This window comes from Scardinius erythrophthalmus, assembly GCF_964197995.2.
Source record: "Scardinius erythrophthalmus genome assembly, chromosome: 8".
In the NCBI taxonomy this organism is placed as follows: domain Eukaryota; kingdom Metazoa; phylum Chordata; class Actinopteri; order Cypriniformes; family Leuciscidae; genus Scardinius; species Scardinius erythrophthalmus.
Window position 1 is genome coordinate 10382984 of NC_138228.1, and position 16477 is coordinate 10399460.

The window sequence follows — 16477 nt, forward strand, 5'->3', positions numbered from 1 at the left end:
ACCATTACACCATGGAACCCCTCTATCTAGTGGTGGAAATCTTGGTTAACATTCCTCGTTGCTTGTTTGTTTCTATCGCTATCACCAGGAAGTATGACCTAAACAACCCACTTTTACAAGTCTAAATTAAAAATAATTCCTAAGAACACAATGATATGCTGGACATGCGACTGTGTTTTTCTGTTCTACAAAAAAAAAAAAAAAACGGTTTCTGCAAAAGCACATTTCATATTAAAACATATTAAACAATAATTAGCATTTTAAACACAATTGCACGATTCACATTTAGCTGTTGTATAGTTATAGATTATTAAGATATACATTAAACAAGGTATGCAATATATGTACACATAATACACTGTACATCTTCAATTATAATGGTATCTTTTTGATTTATAACATAAAAAAATGAAAAAACCTGCCAAATAAAATAAAATAAATATTGTAATACGGCTTTTATTTTGACAGCTTGTAAAGGCCCTAACCCGGAACACTTCAGGAGACGCTCAGCTTGCTAACCTGTTAGCATGGCTACTGCCTAATCACAAATACACTGCAGTGCAGTAGCGGAGAGGACAGGGACGGGTCTGCTACACTTTTGCTTCACATTCTTCCATTGTTTGCGCTTTTGTTTTAATCGAAATGGGGACGCGAGACGACGAATATGACTACTTGTTTAAAGGTTAGTATATACAACATTTGCGTCGACTGTATAAGTTAAAGCGGCGCTGATCATCGTGGTTAATGTTAGATTGTGTGGTTTTATATTAAACACATAAAGGCCAGCTAACCGGCTAGCTCACTTCAAACAGCCCAAAACAAACTCCTGCTCCTCGGCTGGAATAGTATCATTTTAGTATTATATTGCTCAGTTACGGCGCACTCGGTCTATGCAGATGTTGGTTGGTTGACTACATAAAGCACAGTTTACCGAAGATCGGACCACACCTTGAAGCGGCTAGCTGAAGTTAGCTGATACTGTCGCTGGAGGGGTTTAACGGAGCAGGCGGAAATGGGAAACGGCCTGTATTCCCAGATGTTTTTCCAAGCCTGAATATGACTGATTGACTTCGGTGGAAGACAAAAGGAGATATTTGGGGCAACTTCAACCACCGTTCGCTTTCATTATATCTTTATCCTTACAATGAAAGTGAACGGTGAACGAGGCTGTCATTCTGCCTAACATCTCCTTTTGTGTTCCACCGACAAAAATATAGTCGTTTTGGAACAATATGAACACATTTTGGGTGAACTGTCCTTGAAAAATTATTTGTGTCAGCTTATTGTTACGGTGTTTTTAAGGAAATACAAGGTATCAGGTGATGCGACCTCTCTTCGATTATGTTATCGTTGTTGTTGTTTTTCATGTAAAAATGTGAAATTTACCTTTTTAGAATAAGTCAATAAAACAAGTTGTTCCCTATTCAGTCATCATTGAAATGGATTGTTCTCGAAGTTTGTGAGGTTTTGCTTCATGTTGTCATCAAGAAATGACGTGAAGCGTAGCGGTCGTCAACAACCCCTCTCTCTAATATAGTAAAGTCATGTTCGATGTAATAATGAAAAAATCTTCAAATTAGCCTAGAAAAAGTTTGTAAGCTTACATTATACACCAAGTTTATTGTCACACAAGAATGTTACCAAAAATGGACATGTCTTTTTAAACTTATTTAAATGCACTTCACTTTTAAATTAGCTTGTGTGTCATAAGCGCGTAGGTAGTTTACAAATACGAGGAGGTTTGTTCCTATATTTTATTTTAGACAGATATGTCTTTGATTTATCACTCACACTCCTATTTAAATGGATAGTTAATGCAATAACATTGTCTTCATTTACTCACCCTCATGTTTTTCCAAACCCATAAGGCTTTTGTTCATCAAACGCAACTGAAGATTGGCTGAACTAGGTTATGGTGTTTATCAGATATAAAACCATGATGTTTTTTATTTTAAAGTGGTCCTGATTGGAGACTCTGGTGTGGGGAAGAGTAACCTGCTGTCTCGTTTCACTCGCAATGAATTCAACCTTGAGAGCAAAAGCACTATCGGAGTGGAGTTCGCTACACGGAGCATTCAGGTGGATGGGAAGACGGTGAAGGCTCAGATTTGGGACACAGCTGGACAGGAACGCTACCGAGCCATCACTTCAGCGTAAGTGTTTTTCCTTCCTCATATTACAGATACCAACTGACATTTTACTTATTTCATGTATGTTTTGTTTGATAAAGTCTAAAAGCTCGTTCACACCAAGGACGGTCAGTAACTATAAACTTTGAATGATCCTAGGGAAGTCCACACCACAGATAAAATGATAGCAAATTTTTTATTTGTATTGTTTGAAGAATGAATCCACCTGACTTTTAAAGAGTTTGAGTATTTATAGCAAATATGTCAGTCAAAAATGAAAGTTGTTTCAGACGGGAAGCAATTTTCTATATTCTGATGAACTATTATGAAGACAAACTTAATTTAATTGGATGATTAAATCATTCACATTAGAATCAAGCAATGCATTTTGATTTCATGTTTCAATCTTCCACTATCTTTTGACTGGTTCCCTGTGTTGATGTGCAGGTATTACCGGGGAGCTGTGGGGGCCCTCCTAGTGTATGACATCGCCAAGCACCTGACCTATGAGAATGTGGAGCGTTGGCTTAAGGAGCTCCGAGACCACGCAGACAGCAATATCGTCATCATGCTCGTGGGCAATAAAAGCGACTTGCGTCACCTCCGGGCCGTGCCCACCGACGAAGCACGTGCATTTGCAGGTTAGATCTACAATAAACACTTAAAAGTGGACCTTTAACTCCTGATGCATTACAGGGAGTGTGTATAGCCAGGCCATTCATTCCTTTGTTTGGTTTCTTTGTGTACTCTTTCAGCTTGCTTACTGTTACCATGAACGTTAATGTATGTTCCCCATGTTTGCAGAGAAAAACGGTCTGTCCTTCCTAGAGACCTCAGCTTTGGATTCCACCAATGTAGAGACCGCTTTTCAGACCATCCTGACTGGTGAGTGTGCTTTTCAAAAGAGCGTTTCAGCACACGCAGCTGATACTTATCAGCGTGCGAGGTTAAGGGTGATAAACTTTTATTTATGTACTGGTAGCAGAATACACGAATGACGAAAAACACACTAATCAGGCTTGAGGAAATGACTGTTTGTTTGTTTAAAAAGGATAAAAAAGAAAGATTGTAAATGATTGGCTGAAGGCCCACGTCCTTATGAATGACTCATCAAAAGCCCTGACTTGGTCGGGAAGGTTTCTCTAGCCTGACGTGACCGCAATAGAGAGTTTCCGTCATCTTTTGCTCCTCTGTTTGGCTCCTGGCATCTGCAGAGGAAGAACAAATAATAAATGTTTCAAAGGCGTCGAAGTCGGCTGCAATGCTGTAATTGTGTCCAGTTATAACTGTAGGGTTTATAGGCTTTTACGGCAACACAAAGTCCGTATTCATTACCAATTCGTGTTGTCACTGTGTATGTACATTGTCTTAGCATCAATATCTTTTTCTGTTCCTTAGAAATCTATCGGATCGTATCCCAAAAGCAGATGTCCGACCGCCGAGACAATGACATGTCACCTAGCAACAATGTAGTGTCCATCCAGGTGCAACCTACTGAGAATAAACCAAAGATGCAGTGCTGCCAGAGCATCTAGCGGCACCCGTACCATAACCCCCCCCCCTCCCTCCCCCCCAAAACCCCAACCACCCACCTGCAACACCCCCTCCCCTCCCCCCTTCAAGACTGCTTTGGGTCTGAGATGCAGCTGCACAACTAGGCTTGAGCACAGAGGCTGGTTCCAAAGCTGGAATCTCAAAGGGTCACCACCTGCAGTCTGGACTAAGCTTGTTTTTTTTTTCCTCTCTCCTTCCTGCCATGGTAGGCTTTTATATTGCAGAATTTTAATAATCATTTGTGCCGATCTTCACTGAAATGTCTTAATATATAATTTCATTCACAAACGTGTGAGGTTCGCTCATGTATGTCTTTTTAGTAGCAGCCCCCCTTGTCTCTGGGGTGGAGGGGAGAAACGTGCAGTATTGGAGGTTTTGCTATATTTAATGTTGTGATTGTAGAGAGATGATGTACCTGATAGATGTTAGATGATGATTAGGGCCCAAAGACCACAGTCCTCACCTTTCAGCCATCTTCCAAGTGTGGTTCTCATTGCATGTACACTCCCTTCATGCGTTCGGCATGGGGCGGCATCGCATCACGTTCTTGATTTCACCATCAGGCCAATGGAAGAGGCCTTAAGGCACATAGCAACTGCGCTGTTTTCTCTTCGCCATCACGTGCTTCATTTGCATCGAGGTAGAATTGTGGTTTTAGTGCCTTTTTTTAACGGAACGTCACACGGACGCACGCTTTCATGCATGCGCTTAAAACGCAACACCTCTTCAGCTGTCCGTGCCAGTGCGGCGAGGCCTTCATCACACGCTAGAATCACGCTGTAATGTAGTCCAACACGGACGCTTTCTTTTTGTGTTACCAGCCCTTTCAGTTGTTGTCTTCGCATATAGCAAAAGTTCAATTTGTAATAAACAAGAATTGATGTCAAAAGATTGTTTCCTAATGAGGGGACCGTACTACCAAACAGGCACAAGCTCTCTTTGAAACACTACCACAAACCTATTCAGTATGAAACGAGGGAAGACTTCCCCTAAACGTAACATTATCTTATCATCGCAACCTCAAACCCATTGTACTTTTGCAGGTCACGCACTGTCGTTAAAGTCGGAACGGGAAAAACACGCAGCGGCGAATAGCGGCCAGCTGACGGCCGCGTCACATGAGAGCGCTCTAGGGAATAGACTGGATACTTTCTCTTTCTTTTTTATTGCACTGAATGTAAAATATCTCCCGCCACTACAGTTAATGATCTTAAGACCTGTAACTTGTATTTATTCTGTGGTAGTCACTTGAATCGAGTTGTTAGCCTTTTAATCTTCGTGGCGAAGTGATGGGACTCTTAAGCGTTGAGACACAGTGTGATAATTTCTGAATGTATTATGTGTTTTAGCCTACAAAAAGTCTTTGTCCTGATTCCAGCAGATGAGGAAACTACCACAAGCTGTGATGCTCGTCTTCGCTTAATGGCTGTTTAATAAAATTTACTCAGTGTGACATGAAATATCAGAAAAGACTGAACTAATAATGCATGTTATATAACGGTCACCACAGGTGACCTCGGGGAGGAAGAATACTGTAGACCTCAGCAGTGGTTTATTTGTCTTTGGTTATCGATCCCTTTGAGTTTAATTACCCTAGCGCTAGGTAAAACAACAGAGCTTGCTAAGATCATTCCCAACAGTATCAGAACACATTCCAGGTGGAATCGAAGGCCCTTAAAGGCTGCAATGTAATTACTGAATCAGACTGAACCGACATTACTGCATGCAGGTCATTTTACTGTTTTTAGTGAGTCTCCTATATCTTATAAGCAGCACATACAGTACTTATCGCCATCGAGAGGAAAAGACCTGGTGATTATACAAGCGTCAGGGTCCGTTTCTGTTCTTTTAGGACCCTGACTCAGTATGACTGTTCAGTATGACTGTTCTCTAGAGGCAGGGGTCTCTGGTGCTAACAGGGGCCGGTGCCAATGATGTGAGGGCACAGATGGCACGACTATGACCTGCCCATGCACTGCACATAGCTGGTGTGTCCTAGCAAGATTACCCAGATATTACTTTTCTGACTGTCGGATCTTTCACGTATTGCCTCGAGAACCTTATTTCTTTTTGTTTCTTTTGTCTGCACTGTACTGTGATTTTATTTTGTATTGTTATGATTATACTATTACTCTGTCACCTGTAATTCCAATTTAAAAGAGCAAATAAAATATGTAGTTAATTCAAAGCTTTTCTGTTACTTATATATTGTTTATAACCTTTCTTTAAAAGCCTAGGTTTCATGTAAACGCTTTATTACCTCATTATGCCCCGTCCTTTTTTTTTAATACATATTTCAGTTCCGTAAGTCATGGCCACCACGTCCTGATTTCTAAAGATAGTAAAAGTGGTTGGTTTATTTAAAAGGGAGCAGTTATATGTGACAGATGATGTTCAGTGCAGACGCACCAAATTGTTATTTTCATGGCAAATGAACGATTAGGGCTGCACAATATATCGACATTTTCGAAATATCGCAAATGTATAAATGGCTTGCAATAACTGGGGTCATGAACAAAAGACAAAGAGAAAATCACTCACTGCTCTTGGCTGAATAACTTTTGTATCTTTAATAAGAATCAGTATTTATATTTAACTCATACAGTGAAAACTAAGCAGTGTTTTATTTTTACATTTGATTATTCGGTTTCTGTTGTTAAATAAACCTAAAGTAGGCTTTCCTGAAACCCTAAACCCCGTGGTTTACACTGATGTTAAAATAACACTTCTTTTATTAACTATTAAAGGTATAGAGCTGGTAAGTCCCGCCCCTTCCGCTAACCCCACTGGACCTCTAGGTTGAAAAATCGTCAATGCAAGTGAATGGGAGAAAATAATTATTTTCTGGTTCCGTTTGAATTGTGCCATGAATGTGAACATATGTTGTCTGTGAATTTTTAATATAATTTTTCGTGTAAAGAATGCTACAATTTAGCGTGTTGAAGTTTGATACGGTTAGACTTTGTGTGAGAGCACTTTGTGGACTACAACTCTTCGCTGCTTTCGACGCGTTTGAAACGTCAACACCACTAGCACACGGACTAGCTCACGGATCCCGCTAAACATGGTTGTGTCTTTGGTGCACTTCACCGCCTTCTTTCAGGGAGAGGACAAAATCGTTGAGGTTGGCGAAAACCACGGGTAAGTCAACTTTATGGGGTGACGTCACATAGGCGACATGTAGTCTTTCTCGTTATGTCTTTTCCACAACTGCTAGCCAAAGAATCAGACCATATACTGTCAAACTCGTTACATGAAAAATTATATAAAAAATTCACAGACAACATATGTTCACATTCATGGCACAATTCAAACGGGACCAGAAAATAATTATTTTCTCCCATTGACGATTTTTCAACCTAGAGGTCCACTTGGGGTTGCGGAGGATTTTCTTTTTCCGGGTGGATCATAAAGACTATTGGTCCTCCTAAGTGTCAATCATTCTGGTGATATGTTTACGTAAGGTCGTCGTACGTGCACGTGCACACGATTCACACGATGGCGTGAGCTCAAAACACAGGTTGGGCTTCCCACTGATGCCTCATTCGCGAAGTTTCTACTTGACAGGTAAAGTTTGGCATGCTATTTAGAGAAACCCATTTAAAATCACTGCTAGTAAAAGTAAATGTAAGCTATGATTAGCTCGTGCATGCTCTCTCGTGCACACGTTTAATAGGCGTTCCCTCTCGGGAGCAGGTAGAGTGTTGCGCATGTGCATTTTTTCAAAAAGTCGAGAGGGCGGTTCTTTTCTAAAATTCGGGAAAATCCTCCGCTATACCTTTAAATTCTTATACTACAGTAAAACACTGCTGTTTACTTTCAGAAGCTGTAGGGATGATTTCTTGTCACAAAAATAATGTGAAACTGTAGGTTATATCATTTTAAATATATTTTACACACTTTAAGCATCATCGTATCGAATAGGCCTATTGCATATATCGCATTTTTCTTCAATATCGTGCAGCCCTATGAACGATATCAAAATCCTACACTGTTATGTCTAAATAAATGAAAAATAAAACACTAAATGAATCTAGCATCACAACATTATAATGTACAATATAAAAAAACTGTTAATTTAGAGATTTGCTAAAAAATACATTAAACTATTAATGTTTTTAAAGATTAACTTTACCTTGAGAAAGTCAATTATACAGTTTAGTGGTTATTACACAAAAAATGTGACTGCCGAACAACGTGATTAATCAACTTTCGGACAGCTTATAAAAATGAGGACTTTTTCATGTAAACCAGCAATTAAACAGTAAGAACATTAAAGAAACTGAGCGATCTTGAACAATTCATAAAAGTGCATGAGGAAACACTGCTGAGCTGTAGAGTTGATAGGATTGATGAAATGTTTTTTTCCCCTTTTATTTATGAATGATTGTCACTATGTTATTGCTATTATGATGTTACGCAGCCACTTCAGAACAAAACTCAAATCAAAGCGGCAAAGCTATAATCATCAAACAAACTGAAACACAAGGAAAGGGACACGTCTCCAAATCTATTTATACTGTTTTTAGAACAAGTATGAGGTCTCGTCCTATCATGGAGTCTATTTTGACATAAGAGCTAACATATAATGTCGACTTTATATATTAATACTGTGCACAAATAGCACAAGCACATGAAAATAATTGGTCACTATGGGTATCATTTGTTCATGCTACTTTTTTACCCTTTTAAATATGTTTAACTTTTACACTATAAAGAAAAACATCACTTGCACAAACAAGGTATAAATAAACATCATAAATACATAACCACAAAATAAAAACCTTTCAAGGCCTGTTAACAGATGTTTTAAAAATGTAAACATACAAAGAAGAAAAACTAAACGTGATAGCTTTGAAAAGCGTCACTTACACAACTTAATTCCAATTCATAAGACATACACACTTGATAGCAACAGACATAAACGTCTATGTACAATAGAAAGCACCAGGTTGTTACACAAATGAGCAGTGTAGTACAATATCACAGAGCTCATGTTGACCCCAGCCTCTCCTCATAAACTTGTATAAATATTTCTGAGTGGTACACGAATGTACAGTATTATAAAGTCCTGGTACTCCCTCACAACGGTAACCGTCTTTACACAATAAGAACTCTTAATATTTCCTATTTTAAACCATGCTTTTGTCTCTAAGGTCCAGACTAAACGCTCCGGGGTGAAAAAGAGGTCTGCCCCCTCACGGTCACCCCGGCTGCCAACTCCAAATTAAAAGTTCTGGATCATTGAGTCGCATTGATTATCTGTTCCCGTGTGCTGAACTCTTGTCTTTAAGAATCAACAAAGTGAGTATGTTTCCATGAAAACCTCTCAAACGCTTCTTTATTCCCTCCAAATGTCTTTTCATAGACCAATAAGCAAAGAATGCTTTTCTACCCTTGTATTTCCTGATTTTATATGCACAGCTTGTTAAAAAACGTCTCTGAGAGGGGTGATGAATAATCGCTGGTGTCCAAATCTGGAGCTCTTGTTCTGGTATACAGTCCATTTCCCACAATCCTCCTTTACTCAACGGAAAAAGGAATACGGTCTCCACCTGTGTCATGTCCAGTATAATCTACTCATGCATCTGTACTTGAATGTGTGTTGGAGAGGAAGAGAGATAAGAAGAGATAGAGAGAGGTTGAGATTGTAAAAAAAACGAGGTCTGGGAGCTGCCAGTCTTGCGTCCCGTGTTTTTGGGGCAGGCCTGGTCTCTACAGCAGGGAGCTCGGGGGGCTCTCTGGAGGGGGTGGGGTGTGTGTGGGGCTGTGGCGCATGGGCAAGATGTCGTAGTGGCTGGGAATGTGGCTGTTCCGCGGGAGGTCGTAAGGACTCTGGGAGAATCCGGTCGCCAGGCCGTTGGGTCCCTGAAGAACACTCACTGTCGGTTCTGAGAAGGAAAGGTGGCGAGAGGTGAGCGGCTCAATTTCTGAAACTCTCTCTGAATCCTTAACACATAGGCCTAGCTCTCTATATGGTGTACATTACATTATAAAGATACAATATTACATTCTTAAGAGTTCATATTTTTCCCATTAGCTGCATTACTTGATGATTGTCCTGCATCCTCAATAAACAAGCTACAATTAGTCCAAAATGCAGCTGCTAGAGTCAAGAAAATATGATCATATAACACCAATTCTATCACCTCTACACTGGTTACCTATTAAGTTCTGTATCGATTACAAAGTATTGCTACTGACCTATAAGGCCCTAAACGGTTTAGCTCCTGTGTATTTAACCGATCTTCTATCGCCCTACAATCCATCACACTCTTTAAGGTCACGAAACTCTGGACTTCTGATTGTACCTAGTATATCTAAAGTCTACTAAAGGAGGGAGAGCGTTTTCACATTTGTCTCCCAAACTCTGGAATAGCCTTCCTGAATGTTCGGGGCTCAGACTTGCTCTTCCAGTTTAAATCTAGATAAAAGACATCTCTTTAGCCAAGCTTTCACATAATGCATCTCATAACATTGTACTCCAGCTACATCAGATCAAATGCACATGATTATCTTTGCTTGAAATGTTATGAACAGCAGCTATGCTAATTATTTTCCATTTGCTTTTTTCTGTTTTATCTTATCTAACATTGTTAGCTAACTGCGTGAATATGTACATTTCTAAAATGGATTACTTGGACACAGTCACCTCTGGTAACAAATTGCTCTGAACTGACACATGCATTTTCTGTAAAGCTGTTTTGAAACAATATGTATTATGAAAAGCACTATACAAATAAATGTGAATTGAATTTAACTGAATAGATATTTTGGAATCATTTGGAGAAAGATACTGGGATTAAATATTGCCAAATGGCAACCTTGTGCTACAGTCGAAAACCTCTTTAAAGCTGCAGTCCGTAGTTTTTCCTCTGTTACCATCTCTGTTCAAAATCTGCCATTGCAGTTATTAGCGGAATTATGAACTTTACGTGGGTTGTGCCTCGGCACGGCACAGCGCGGATGAATCCAATGTTTTGAGGAGAATGTGCGGCTGTCAGTCACCGCACCGGTGTGGATCCTGTCATTCGGAATCACATATTCTACTTTTTGGAAGTATGACCAACAAAAGAATTTTCACTGGGAAATGTCATCTGAACAAGTAAGTAACATCCACTTTTGTTCTGACCAACTAAGGGGGAAAAAAGCATTGCAGTAAATCGTGCTGATTAAATATAACAATCGCTTATATCACGTCAAACCATGCAAATTATACTTTGTTCTCAAATTGTTCATGTTAACATCAGCATTGGGTGATTACATTTAATGCCCTTCCGATATTTATCCTTGTTTTCGCATGGGCCCGGATGCAGTCTCTTTTTTTCTGTAGCCACTCCGAAGTGAATCTCCAGTTGTCACTGGTGATTGTTGTTTGAACCTTTCTGGATCCGCCATCAAATTGATAAATTTATATTATATCAAGTGCTGTGAGAAAAGGCCAGTGACGCCCAAGCTTCGGCTTCCTCACTGACGGCAGGACGTTTTCTCTCTAGGATTTCAATAAATCCATCTTGCCTTCTACACGCAGCAGGTTTCCAGTGCCAGAGGATACAAAGCAGCCCCAGAGCACCACCGAGCACCACATGCTTAACTGTAGGTAGAGTGTTCTTTTCAGCATATGCTTCATTCTTCTTCCTCCAGACATACCGCTGATCCATAGGGCTGAAAAGTTTTGTTTCATCGCTCCACAGAACAGAATCCCAAAACTTCTGTTGCTTATTTATTTGATTTTGAGCAAATTGGAGCCGACTTTTCTTGTGCTTTTGGGTCATTAGTGGTGTCAGCTTAGAGTTCTGGCATGCGTTTAGTATGCGCCATACTGTGCAAGCTGAAACCTCAGTGCCTGATGCCGAGGGTTTCTCTGAACCTACCTTCTCAGAAATCTGGTTTCAGCTGCTGATAGCTTCCTTTTTCTGCCCTATCCAGGTAGTGTAACCACTGTTCCTTTAACTTTGAACTTGCAAACTATGCTTCCAAGGAACATTTAGTGCCTTCAATATCTTTTTGTATCCTGTTCCTTGTGTGTGAAGGGCGATTTATATATTCTCTTAACTTTTTGGACCATTCTTTTGACCATATTTCTAACTTGCAGTCAAACGTGACATTCAACAAACCTAGCCAGTTCAGATATTTTGTGTGTTCTAGCTTAAGCACACCTGGTGCAACTAATGAAGCCCTTGATTATTTGCATCAGGTGCGCTTGAAACAACACCTTTTTTTTTGCAGATTTGTGCTGTTGTGAGGGATTCTATTCAGGGGGTTGAATAATTTAAACGGCAGAAGTCTTTAAAAGTTGTATTTTCAGTTAAATTTGGGGAAACCACTTGAAACATTTATTGTGTTGAGCTATTTCAATTACTTTTGTTTGATTTGTTCATTGCAAACAGCTGAAAGTCTGTAAATTTTGCCAATAAACTGTATATATATATATATATATATATATATATATATATATATATATATATATATATATATATATATATATATATATATACACACACAGTATTAGTTATAACTGAAGAAAAAATGTAAACACACCTGAACATTGAAGTACACCTTATATCAAGAAAGACAAAGTATAACTTCACAGCTCAGAACAACAGACTAACTTTTATGAATAAGTATTTTGTTCTACAGTTGTAATTGATCTTTTTTAAATTTATAAATGACATATGGCAACATTCATATTTTCTTAATTTTCTGTAAAACTATGTTGAGCAACATCTATTTAATAAAGATTTAACAAAAAAAATGAGCAGCCCATGAATGTGTCTTACACTAGTGAGAAAATGAAGGCAAATTAAGTTTCCATATGGCAACATTGTACTAACACTGTATTAGCAGCTTTCGTACTTTAAGAGAGAAAAATGATAAAACAGCAGGGCTCATATAAGAAGTAAGTAGACATTTGGTTTGATCAGACTCACCCACGTCATAGACGTTCCTGCTGGCAGTGGTGAGGGTTGTGCTAGTGCTGGAGCAGAAGGTCAGATCTCTGTGTGCAGGAGACTTCATCTCCACGTAGCTGCTTTCAGCATGCTTGCAGGCCAGGCTGGGCGGGTCTCGGATGGTGGCGTACGGGTTCTCACTATTTAGGGAGCACGAGCTGGAGCTACACATGGAGGCCTTTATGTAATCTACACACATTACAGAAAAGATATTAAAATATATTTTATTGCAATGTAATCACCACATCATCCTCTTGGAGAGAAAAATTTAATAAATGTTATTACATATACAAAGAGCTATAGGAAAATTAAGTTGCTTTCAAGAAAATCTCTCGGCAAAGATGCAAAATAAGCACTTTCCATGATGTACAGTTTAGGAACAGCAACCCAGGGAGAATTTTTTTCCAGTGAAATCCTGTTAGACTGCACTGGAAAATCTTGTTACAGCAGTTAAGATCTAATGTAGCTGAAGATGAGTTTGTGTAGAGAGAGTAAAAGATAGATGTGGCTGTATTACTTCATCATCCAGAAATATAGAGGAAGTGATTAAGTTGTGCTTTGTATAATGAAGGAAGTGATGGCACAACAGACTATATATAAATCTCTTACACCATTTAAAATGTAATACATTTGCCAATGAGCCACATGCACATCCAGTGTGATCACTATAGTACTATAATACTGAATTTACTAATCTTTGAAAGTCATTCTTCATTTTTAAAAACAAAGTGAATGCAGTTGTCCTTTTTAAGGGACCCCCTCTAAAATTGAAAAGGACATCTTGTGTATAATGTCCACATATTACACCAGCAAATGTCCAACATAGTCATTACCTTTGGCCATTCGGGTGGTTTTGCTGTCCCTCAGTGTAAGTGTGTCTCCTCTTGATACACCTAATGAGGCACATAAACACATTCTCAGTAATTCATGACTCAAAAACAGTATAAATAGACAATGGTAAATGGTAAAGCTATAGGCTATAGCTATATATATATATATATATATATATATATATATATATATATACACACACACACACACACACACACACACACACACACATATATATATATATATACAGTATATATATACTGTAACAAATTCTATCTAAATTTTGCTTTTATATCAAATATCATTCTTTTTAAATGAATGCTACATACCTATTCAAATAAAACAATGTTTATACATATAAATATTTGTATATATTAGTACATTTTCTAGGACAATCGGAACATTTCCTGAAGTTTTTTACAACCAGCATGGGACTCAACCATATGCTATAAGCACCCAGGGGAAGACCTAGTATTATTGTATGGTTAAATTATTTGACTTTATGATAAAGATTGTTATTGCAATTAGCCAACAAAACGTCATTAACAGAAAACATGGAAAGGCAGGCAGGTAATACACCAAAGTCCAACTACATAAGACAACACAGAAAGGACTGTCTTTCCATCCACCTACATATAAAAGCAAAAGCAAGCGCTTAAACAATACCCAACCTAGTCACTCTTATGAGTATTATGAGCTAACCTTTAACCAAATCACATCACAACTCATCACGTTTCTCAGCTGACTACCCAGAGACATGCCATTTATGGTGATGTCCAGATCGGTAAATGAAAATGCTCAAACAGTGCACTGAACCCACACTGCAATATTAATTTGGACATTGTGACATGACAGCAGTTGAGTAACAGTGCGTTCTCACTGTTCAAATGGGGTTTTCCTCTATATACAAATGTAATGAAGTTAAGTCTGCTTAAAGAAAAGGACCGTTTGTACCTTCCCTTGATTTGAAAGCAAAACTGTCCTCATTTACTTTAACACAGATTCCTTGCCTTACAGTGAACGATTTATCAAGAAGACAATGTCTTTGTAATCTTCATCATAATGTAACAACTTTTGGCTCAGGCTTTGAAATAACTTCCCATTTATAAAACAGACTTTCATCTACAAGTTAAATCTCTTCAGCACTGTGATCAGAAATCAGGGAAATTTCCAATAACAAGGTGAAATCCATTTAAGCTTGTGGTCACTGGCCCTATTTCACTTCCTCTATGGGCTTGCAAAAGAATATGATGGAAATACCCAACCTCGTACCTGAGTCTCTGAGGCCTTGTGTGCTGTGCCGAAGCCTTATCAGCAGACCTGCAGCTAGACATAATGGGGTGAGGTGGCTTGGGATGGGATGTCAGAGAGGTAATGAACTCTCTCCCCCCTAGTCTGAGTGACCTTGGATAATATGGGCAAAGCCTGACCTTCCACCACATGCATGTGCCACCTAAAGTAAGGGCTTATTTAAAAACACAGCAGGCGGAGGTCTTGCTCCAGTGCCAGAAGCACCGTCTGGTGTTCATGCAACTCCCCAGGAATGAGTAAGTAGTTTAATTCTCTGGTGCCCCAATGGAGAACAAATGTCTTATTTGTTTGGAGAATAGGCTGAGCGGAGAAAATAATGATATATCTGATCCATTTCAAATTGCATGAGTACTTTTGTCTGACAGGAACAGATGGTTTGAATAGGGGGTGAGATAAGAAATTAAGTGAGTACACTGACCCAGGTCATTGAGATTGCAGTACGCTCTCCATTCTGAACTGTTCCTGTCTCCTTTCTAAAGGGAAAAAGAGACAAAAAACATCAGACACTCTGAAAGACCATTGTCCTGATAGATTTCTGCAATGCAATGATTTTTGACCTTTTTTGGTTTCATTAAGAACAAATAAGCTATAAAATGTATCTCACTGGCATGATTAGATAACCTAAAACATTACTGTCTTAGGAAAAACAACACATTTCAGTCCATTTTATTGTTAAAAGAACTTTAACACATCATTTGGTCTGACTTTCCCGGTATTAACCCAGTCTAATGTACACTACGGTCTGAAACATTGGGGTTGGTAATATTTTTTTATGTTCACCAAGACTGCATTTATTTAAAAATACAGTGAAATATTATTACAATTCAAAATAACTGTTTCAATATATTTTAAAATGTAATTTTATACAATTATAATTTTCAGCATATATAATTTTCAACATCATTACTCCAGTTTTCGGTGTCACATGATCTTTAAGAAATCTTTCTAACATGCTGGTTTGGTGCACAAGACACATTTCTTATTATTATCAATGTTGAAAACAGTTGTGCTGCTTGAGATTTATGTACAAACTGTGATAATTTTTGTCAAAATTCTTTGATGAACCAGAACAGCATTTATTTGAAATAGAAAACTTTTGTAACATTATAAATGTCTTGACTGTCACTTTCGATCAATTAAATGCATCCTTGTTGAATAAAAAATATCTTACTGACCTCAAACATTCAAATGGTAGCGTATGTCACACAGCTTGTCAAAACCCGACATTATAGCTGATGCACAACTTTATATCCAACTTCGGATCATTATTTCGTCTTGATTCAAATTAATCTCTTCGATACAAAGTGTCGTAGAACTTGCCCTTGTTTCTGAGTCATCTTGTAGCATACATTTCTTTATGAAATATTCTAAGCTCAAGAGCAGCTACTATTGCCATAATATGATGCTTGAAAAAAAAATCAGTTTTTGAAAATAGTTCCTCCTCCATAGAGTCATGACCATAATGTACTCACCTTAAGAGTGAGAGTGCCGTCCAGGTTGTTTGTGATGGAGGACGAGATGTTGCACTGCGCCACAGTGTGGTAGCTGGGATTGGAGAAGCACTGGCCACTGCTGCTGCTCTGAGATGTTTCTAGGGTAGAGAGCAAGACAGCAGTATTCAAAACTCCTACATATCACACTGTACAAGTATACAAACAATGATCATCCCGTTATTGCAATAACAAAGTAGACAAGAGCAGT

General features: G+C 38.6%; 2 protein-coding genes across 2 annotated transcripts in view; one reads left to right on the top strand and one right to left on the bottom strand.

Annotated features, from left to right (window-relative positions):
- The first annotated feature begins 487 nt into the window (after positions 1-487).
- Positions 488-5873, top strand: rab11a (RAB11a, member RAS oncogene family). The gene is made up of 5 exons (XM_081371963.1): positions 488-682; positions 1958-2153; positions 2577-2770; positions 2934-3014; positions 3528-5873. The coding sequence occupies exons 1-5, from the start codon at positions 643-645 to the stop codon at positions 3662-3664; spliced, it is 648 nt and encodes a 215-aa protein (XP_081228089.1). The 5' UTR covers positions 488-642; the 3' UTR covers positions 3665-5873.
- Positions 5874-9398: 3525 nt separating this feature from the next.
- megf11 (multiple EGF-like-domains 11) overlaps positions 9399-16477 on the bottom strand; it is a gene marked incomplete at both ends in the record, with an annotated part of 91148 nt that continues 84069 nt past the window's right edge. The window contains 5 exons of the mRNA XM_081372293.1: positions 9399-9574; positions 12614-12823; positions 13468-13527; positions 15195-15249; positions 16249-16367. Coding sequence (XP_081228419.1) covers positions 9399-9574; positions 12614-12823; positions 13468-13527; positions 15195-15249; positions 16249-16367 — 620 coding nt within the window. The remainder of the gene's footprint in view (positions 9575-12613; positions 12824-13467; positions 13528-15194; positions 15250-16248; positions 16368-16477) is intronic.

Excerpts from the sequence above, each read along its gene's own strand:
- rab11a (XM_081371963.1), top strand. The coding sequence starts at position 643 with ATGGGGACGCGAGACGACGAATATGACTACTTGTTTAAAG. Across the intron at positions 2,154-2,576 it reads TACCGAGCCATCACTTCAGC|GTATTACCGGGGAGCTGTGG; the intron begins GTAAGTGTTTTT and ends GTTGATGTGCAG. Across the intron at positions 2,771-2,933 it reads CGAAGCACGTGCATTTGCAG|AGAAAAACGGTCTGTCCTTC; the intron begins GTTAGATCTACA and ends CCATGTTTGCAG.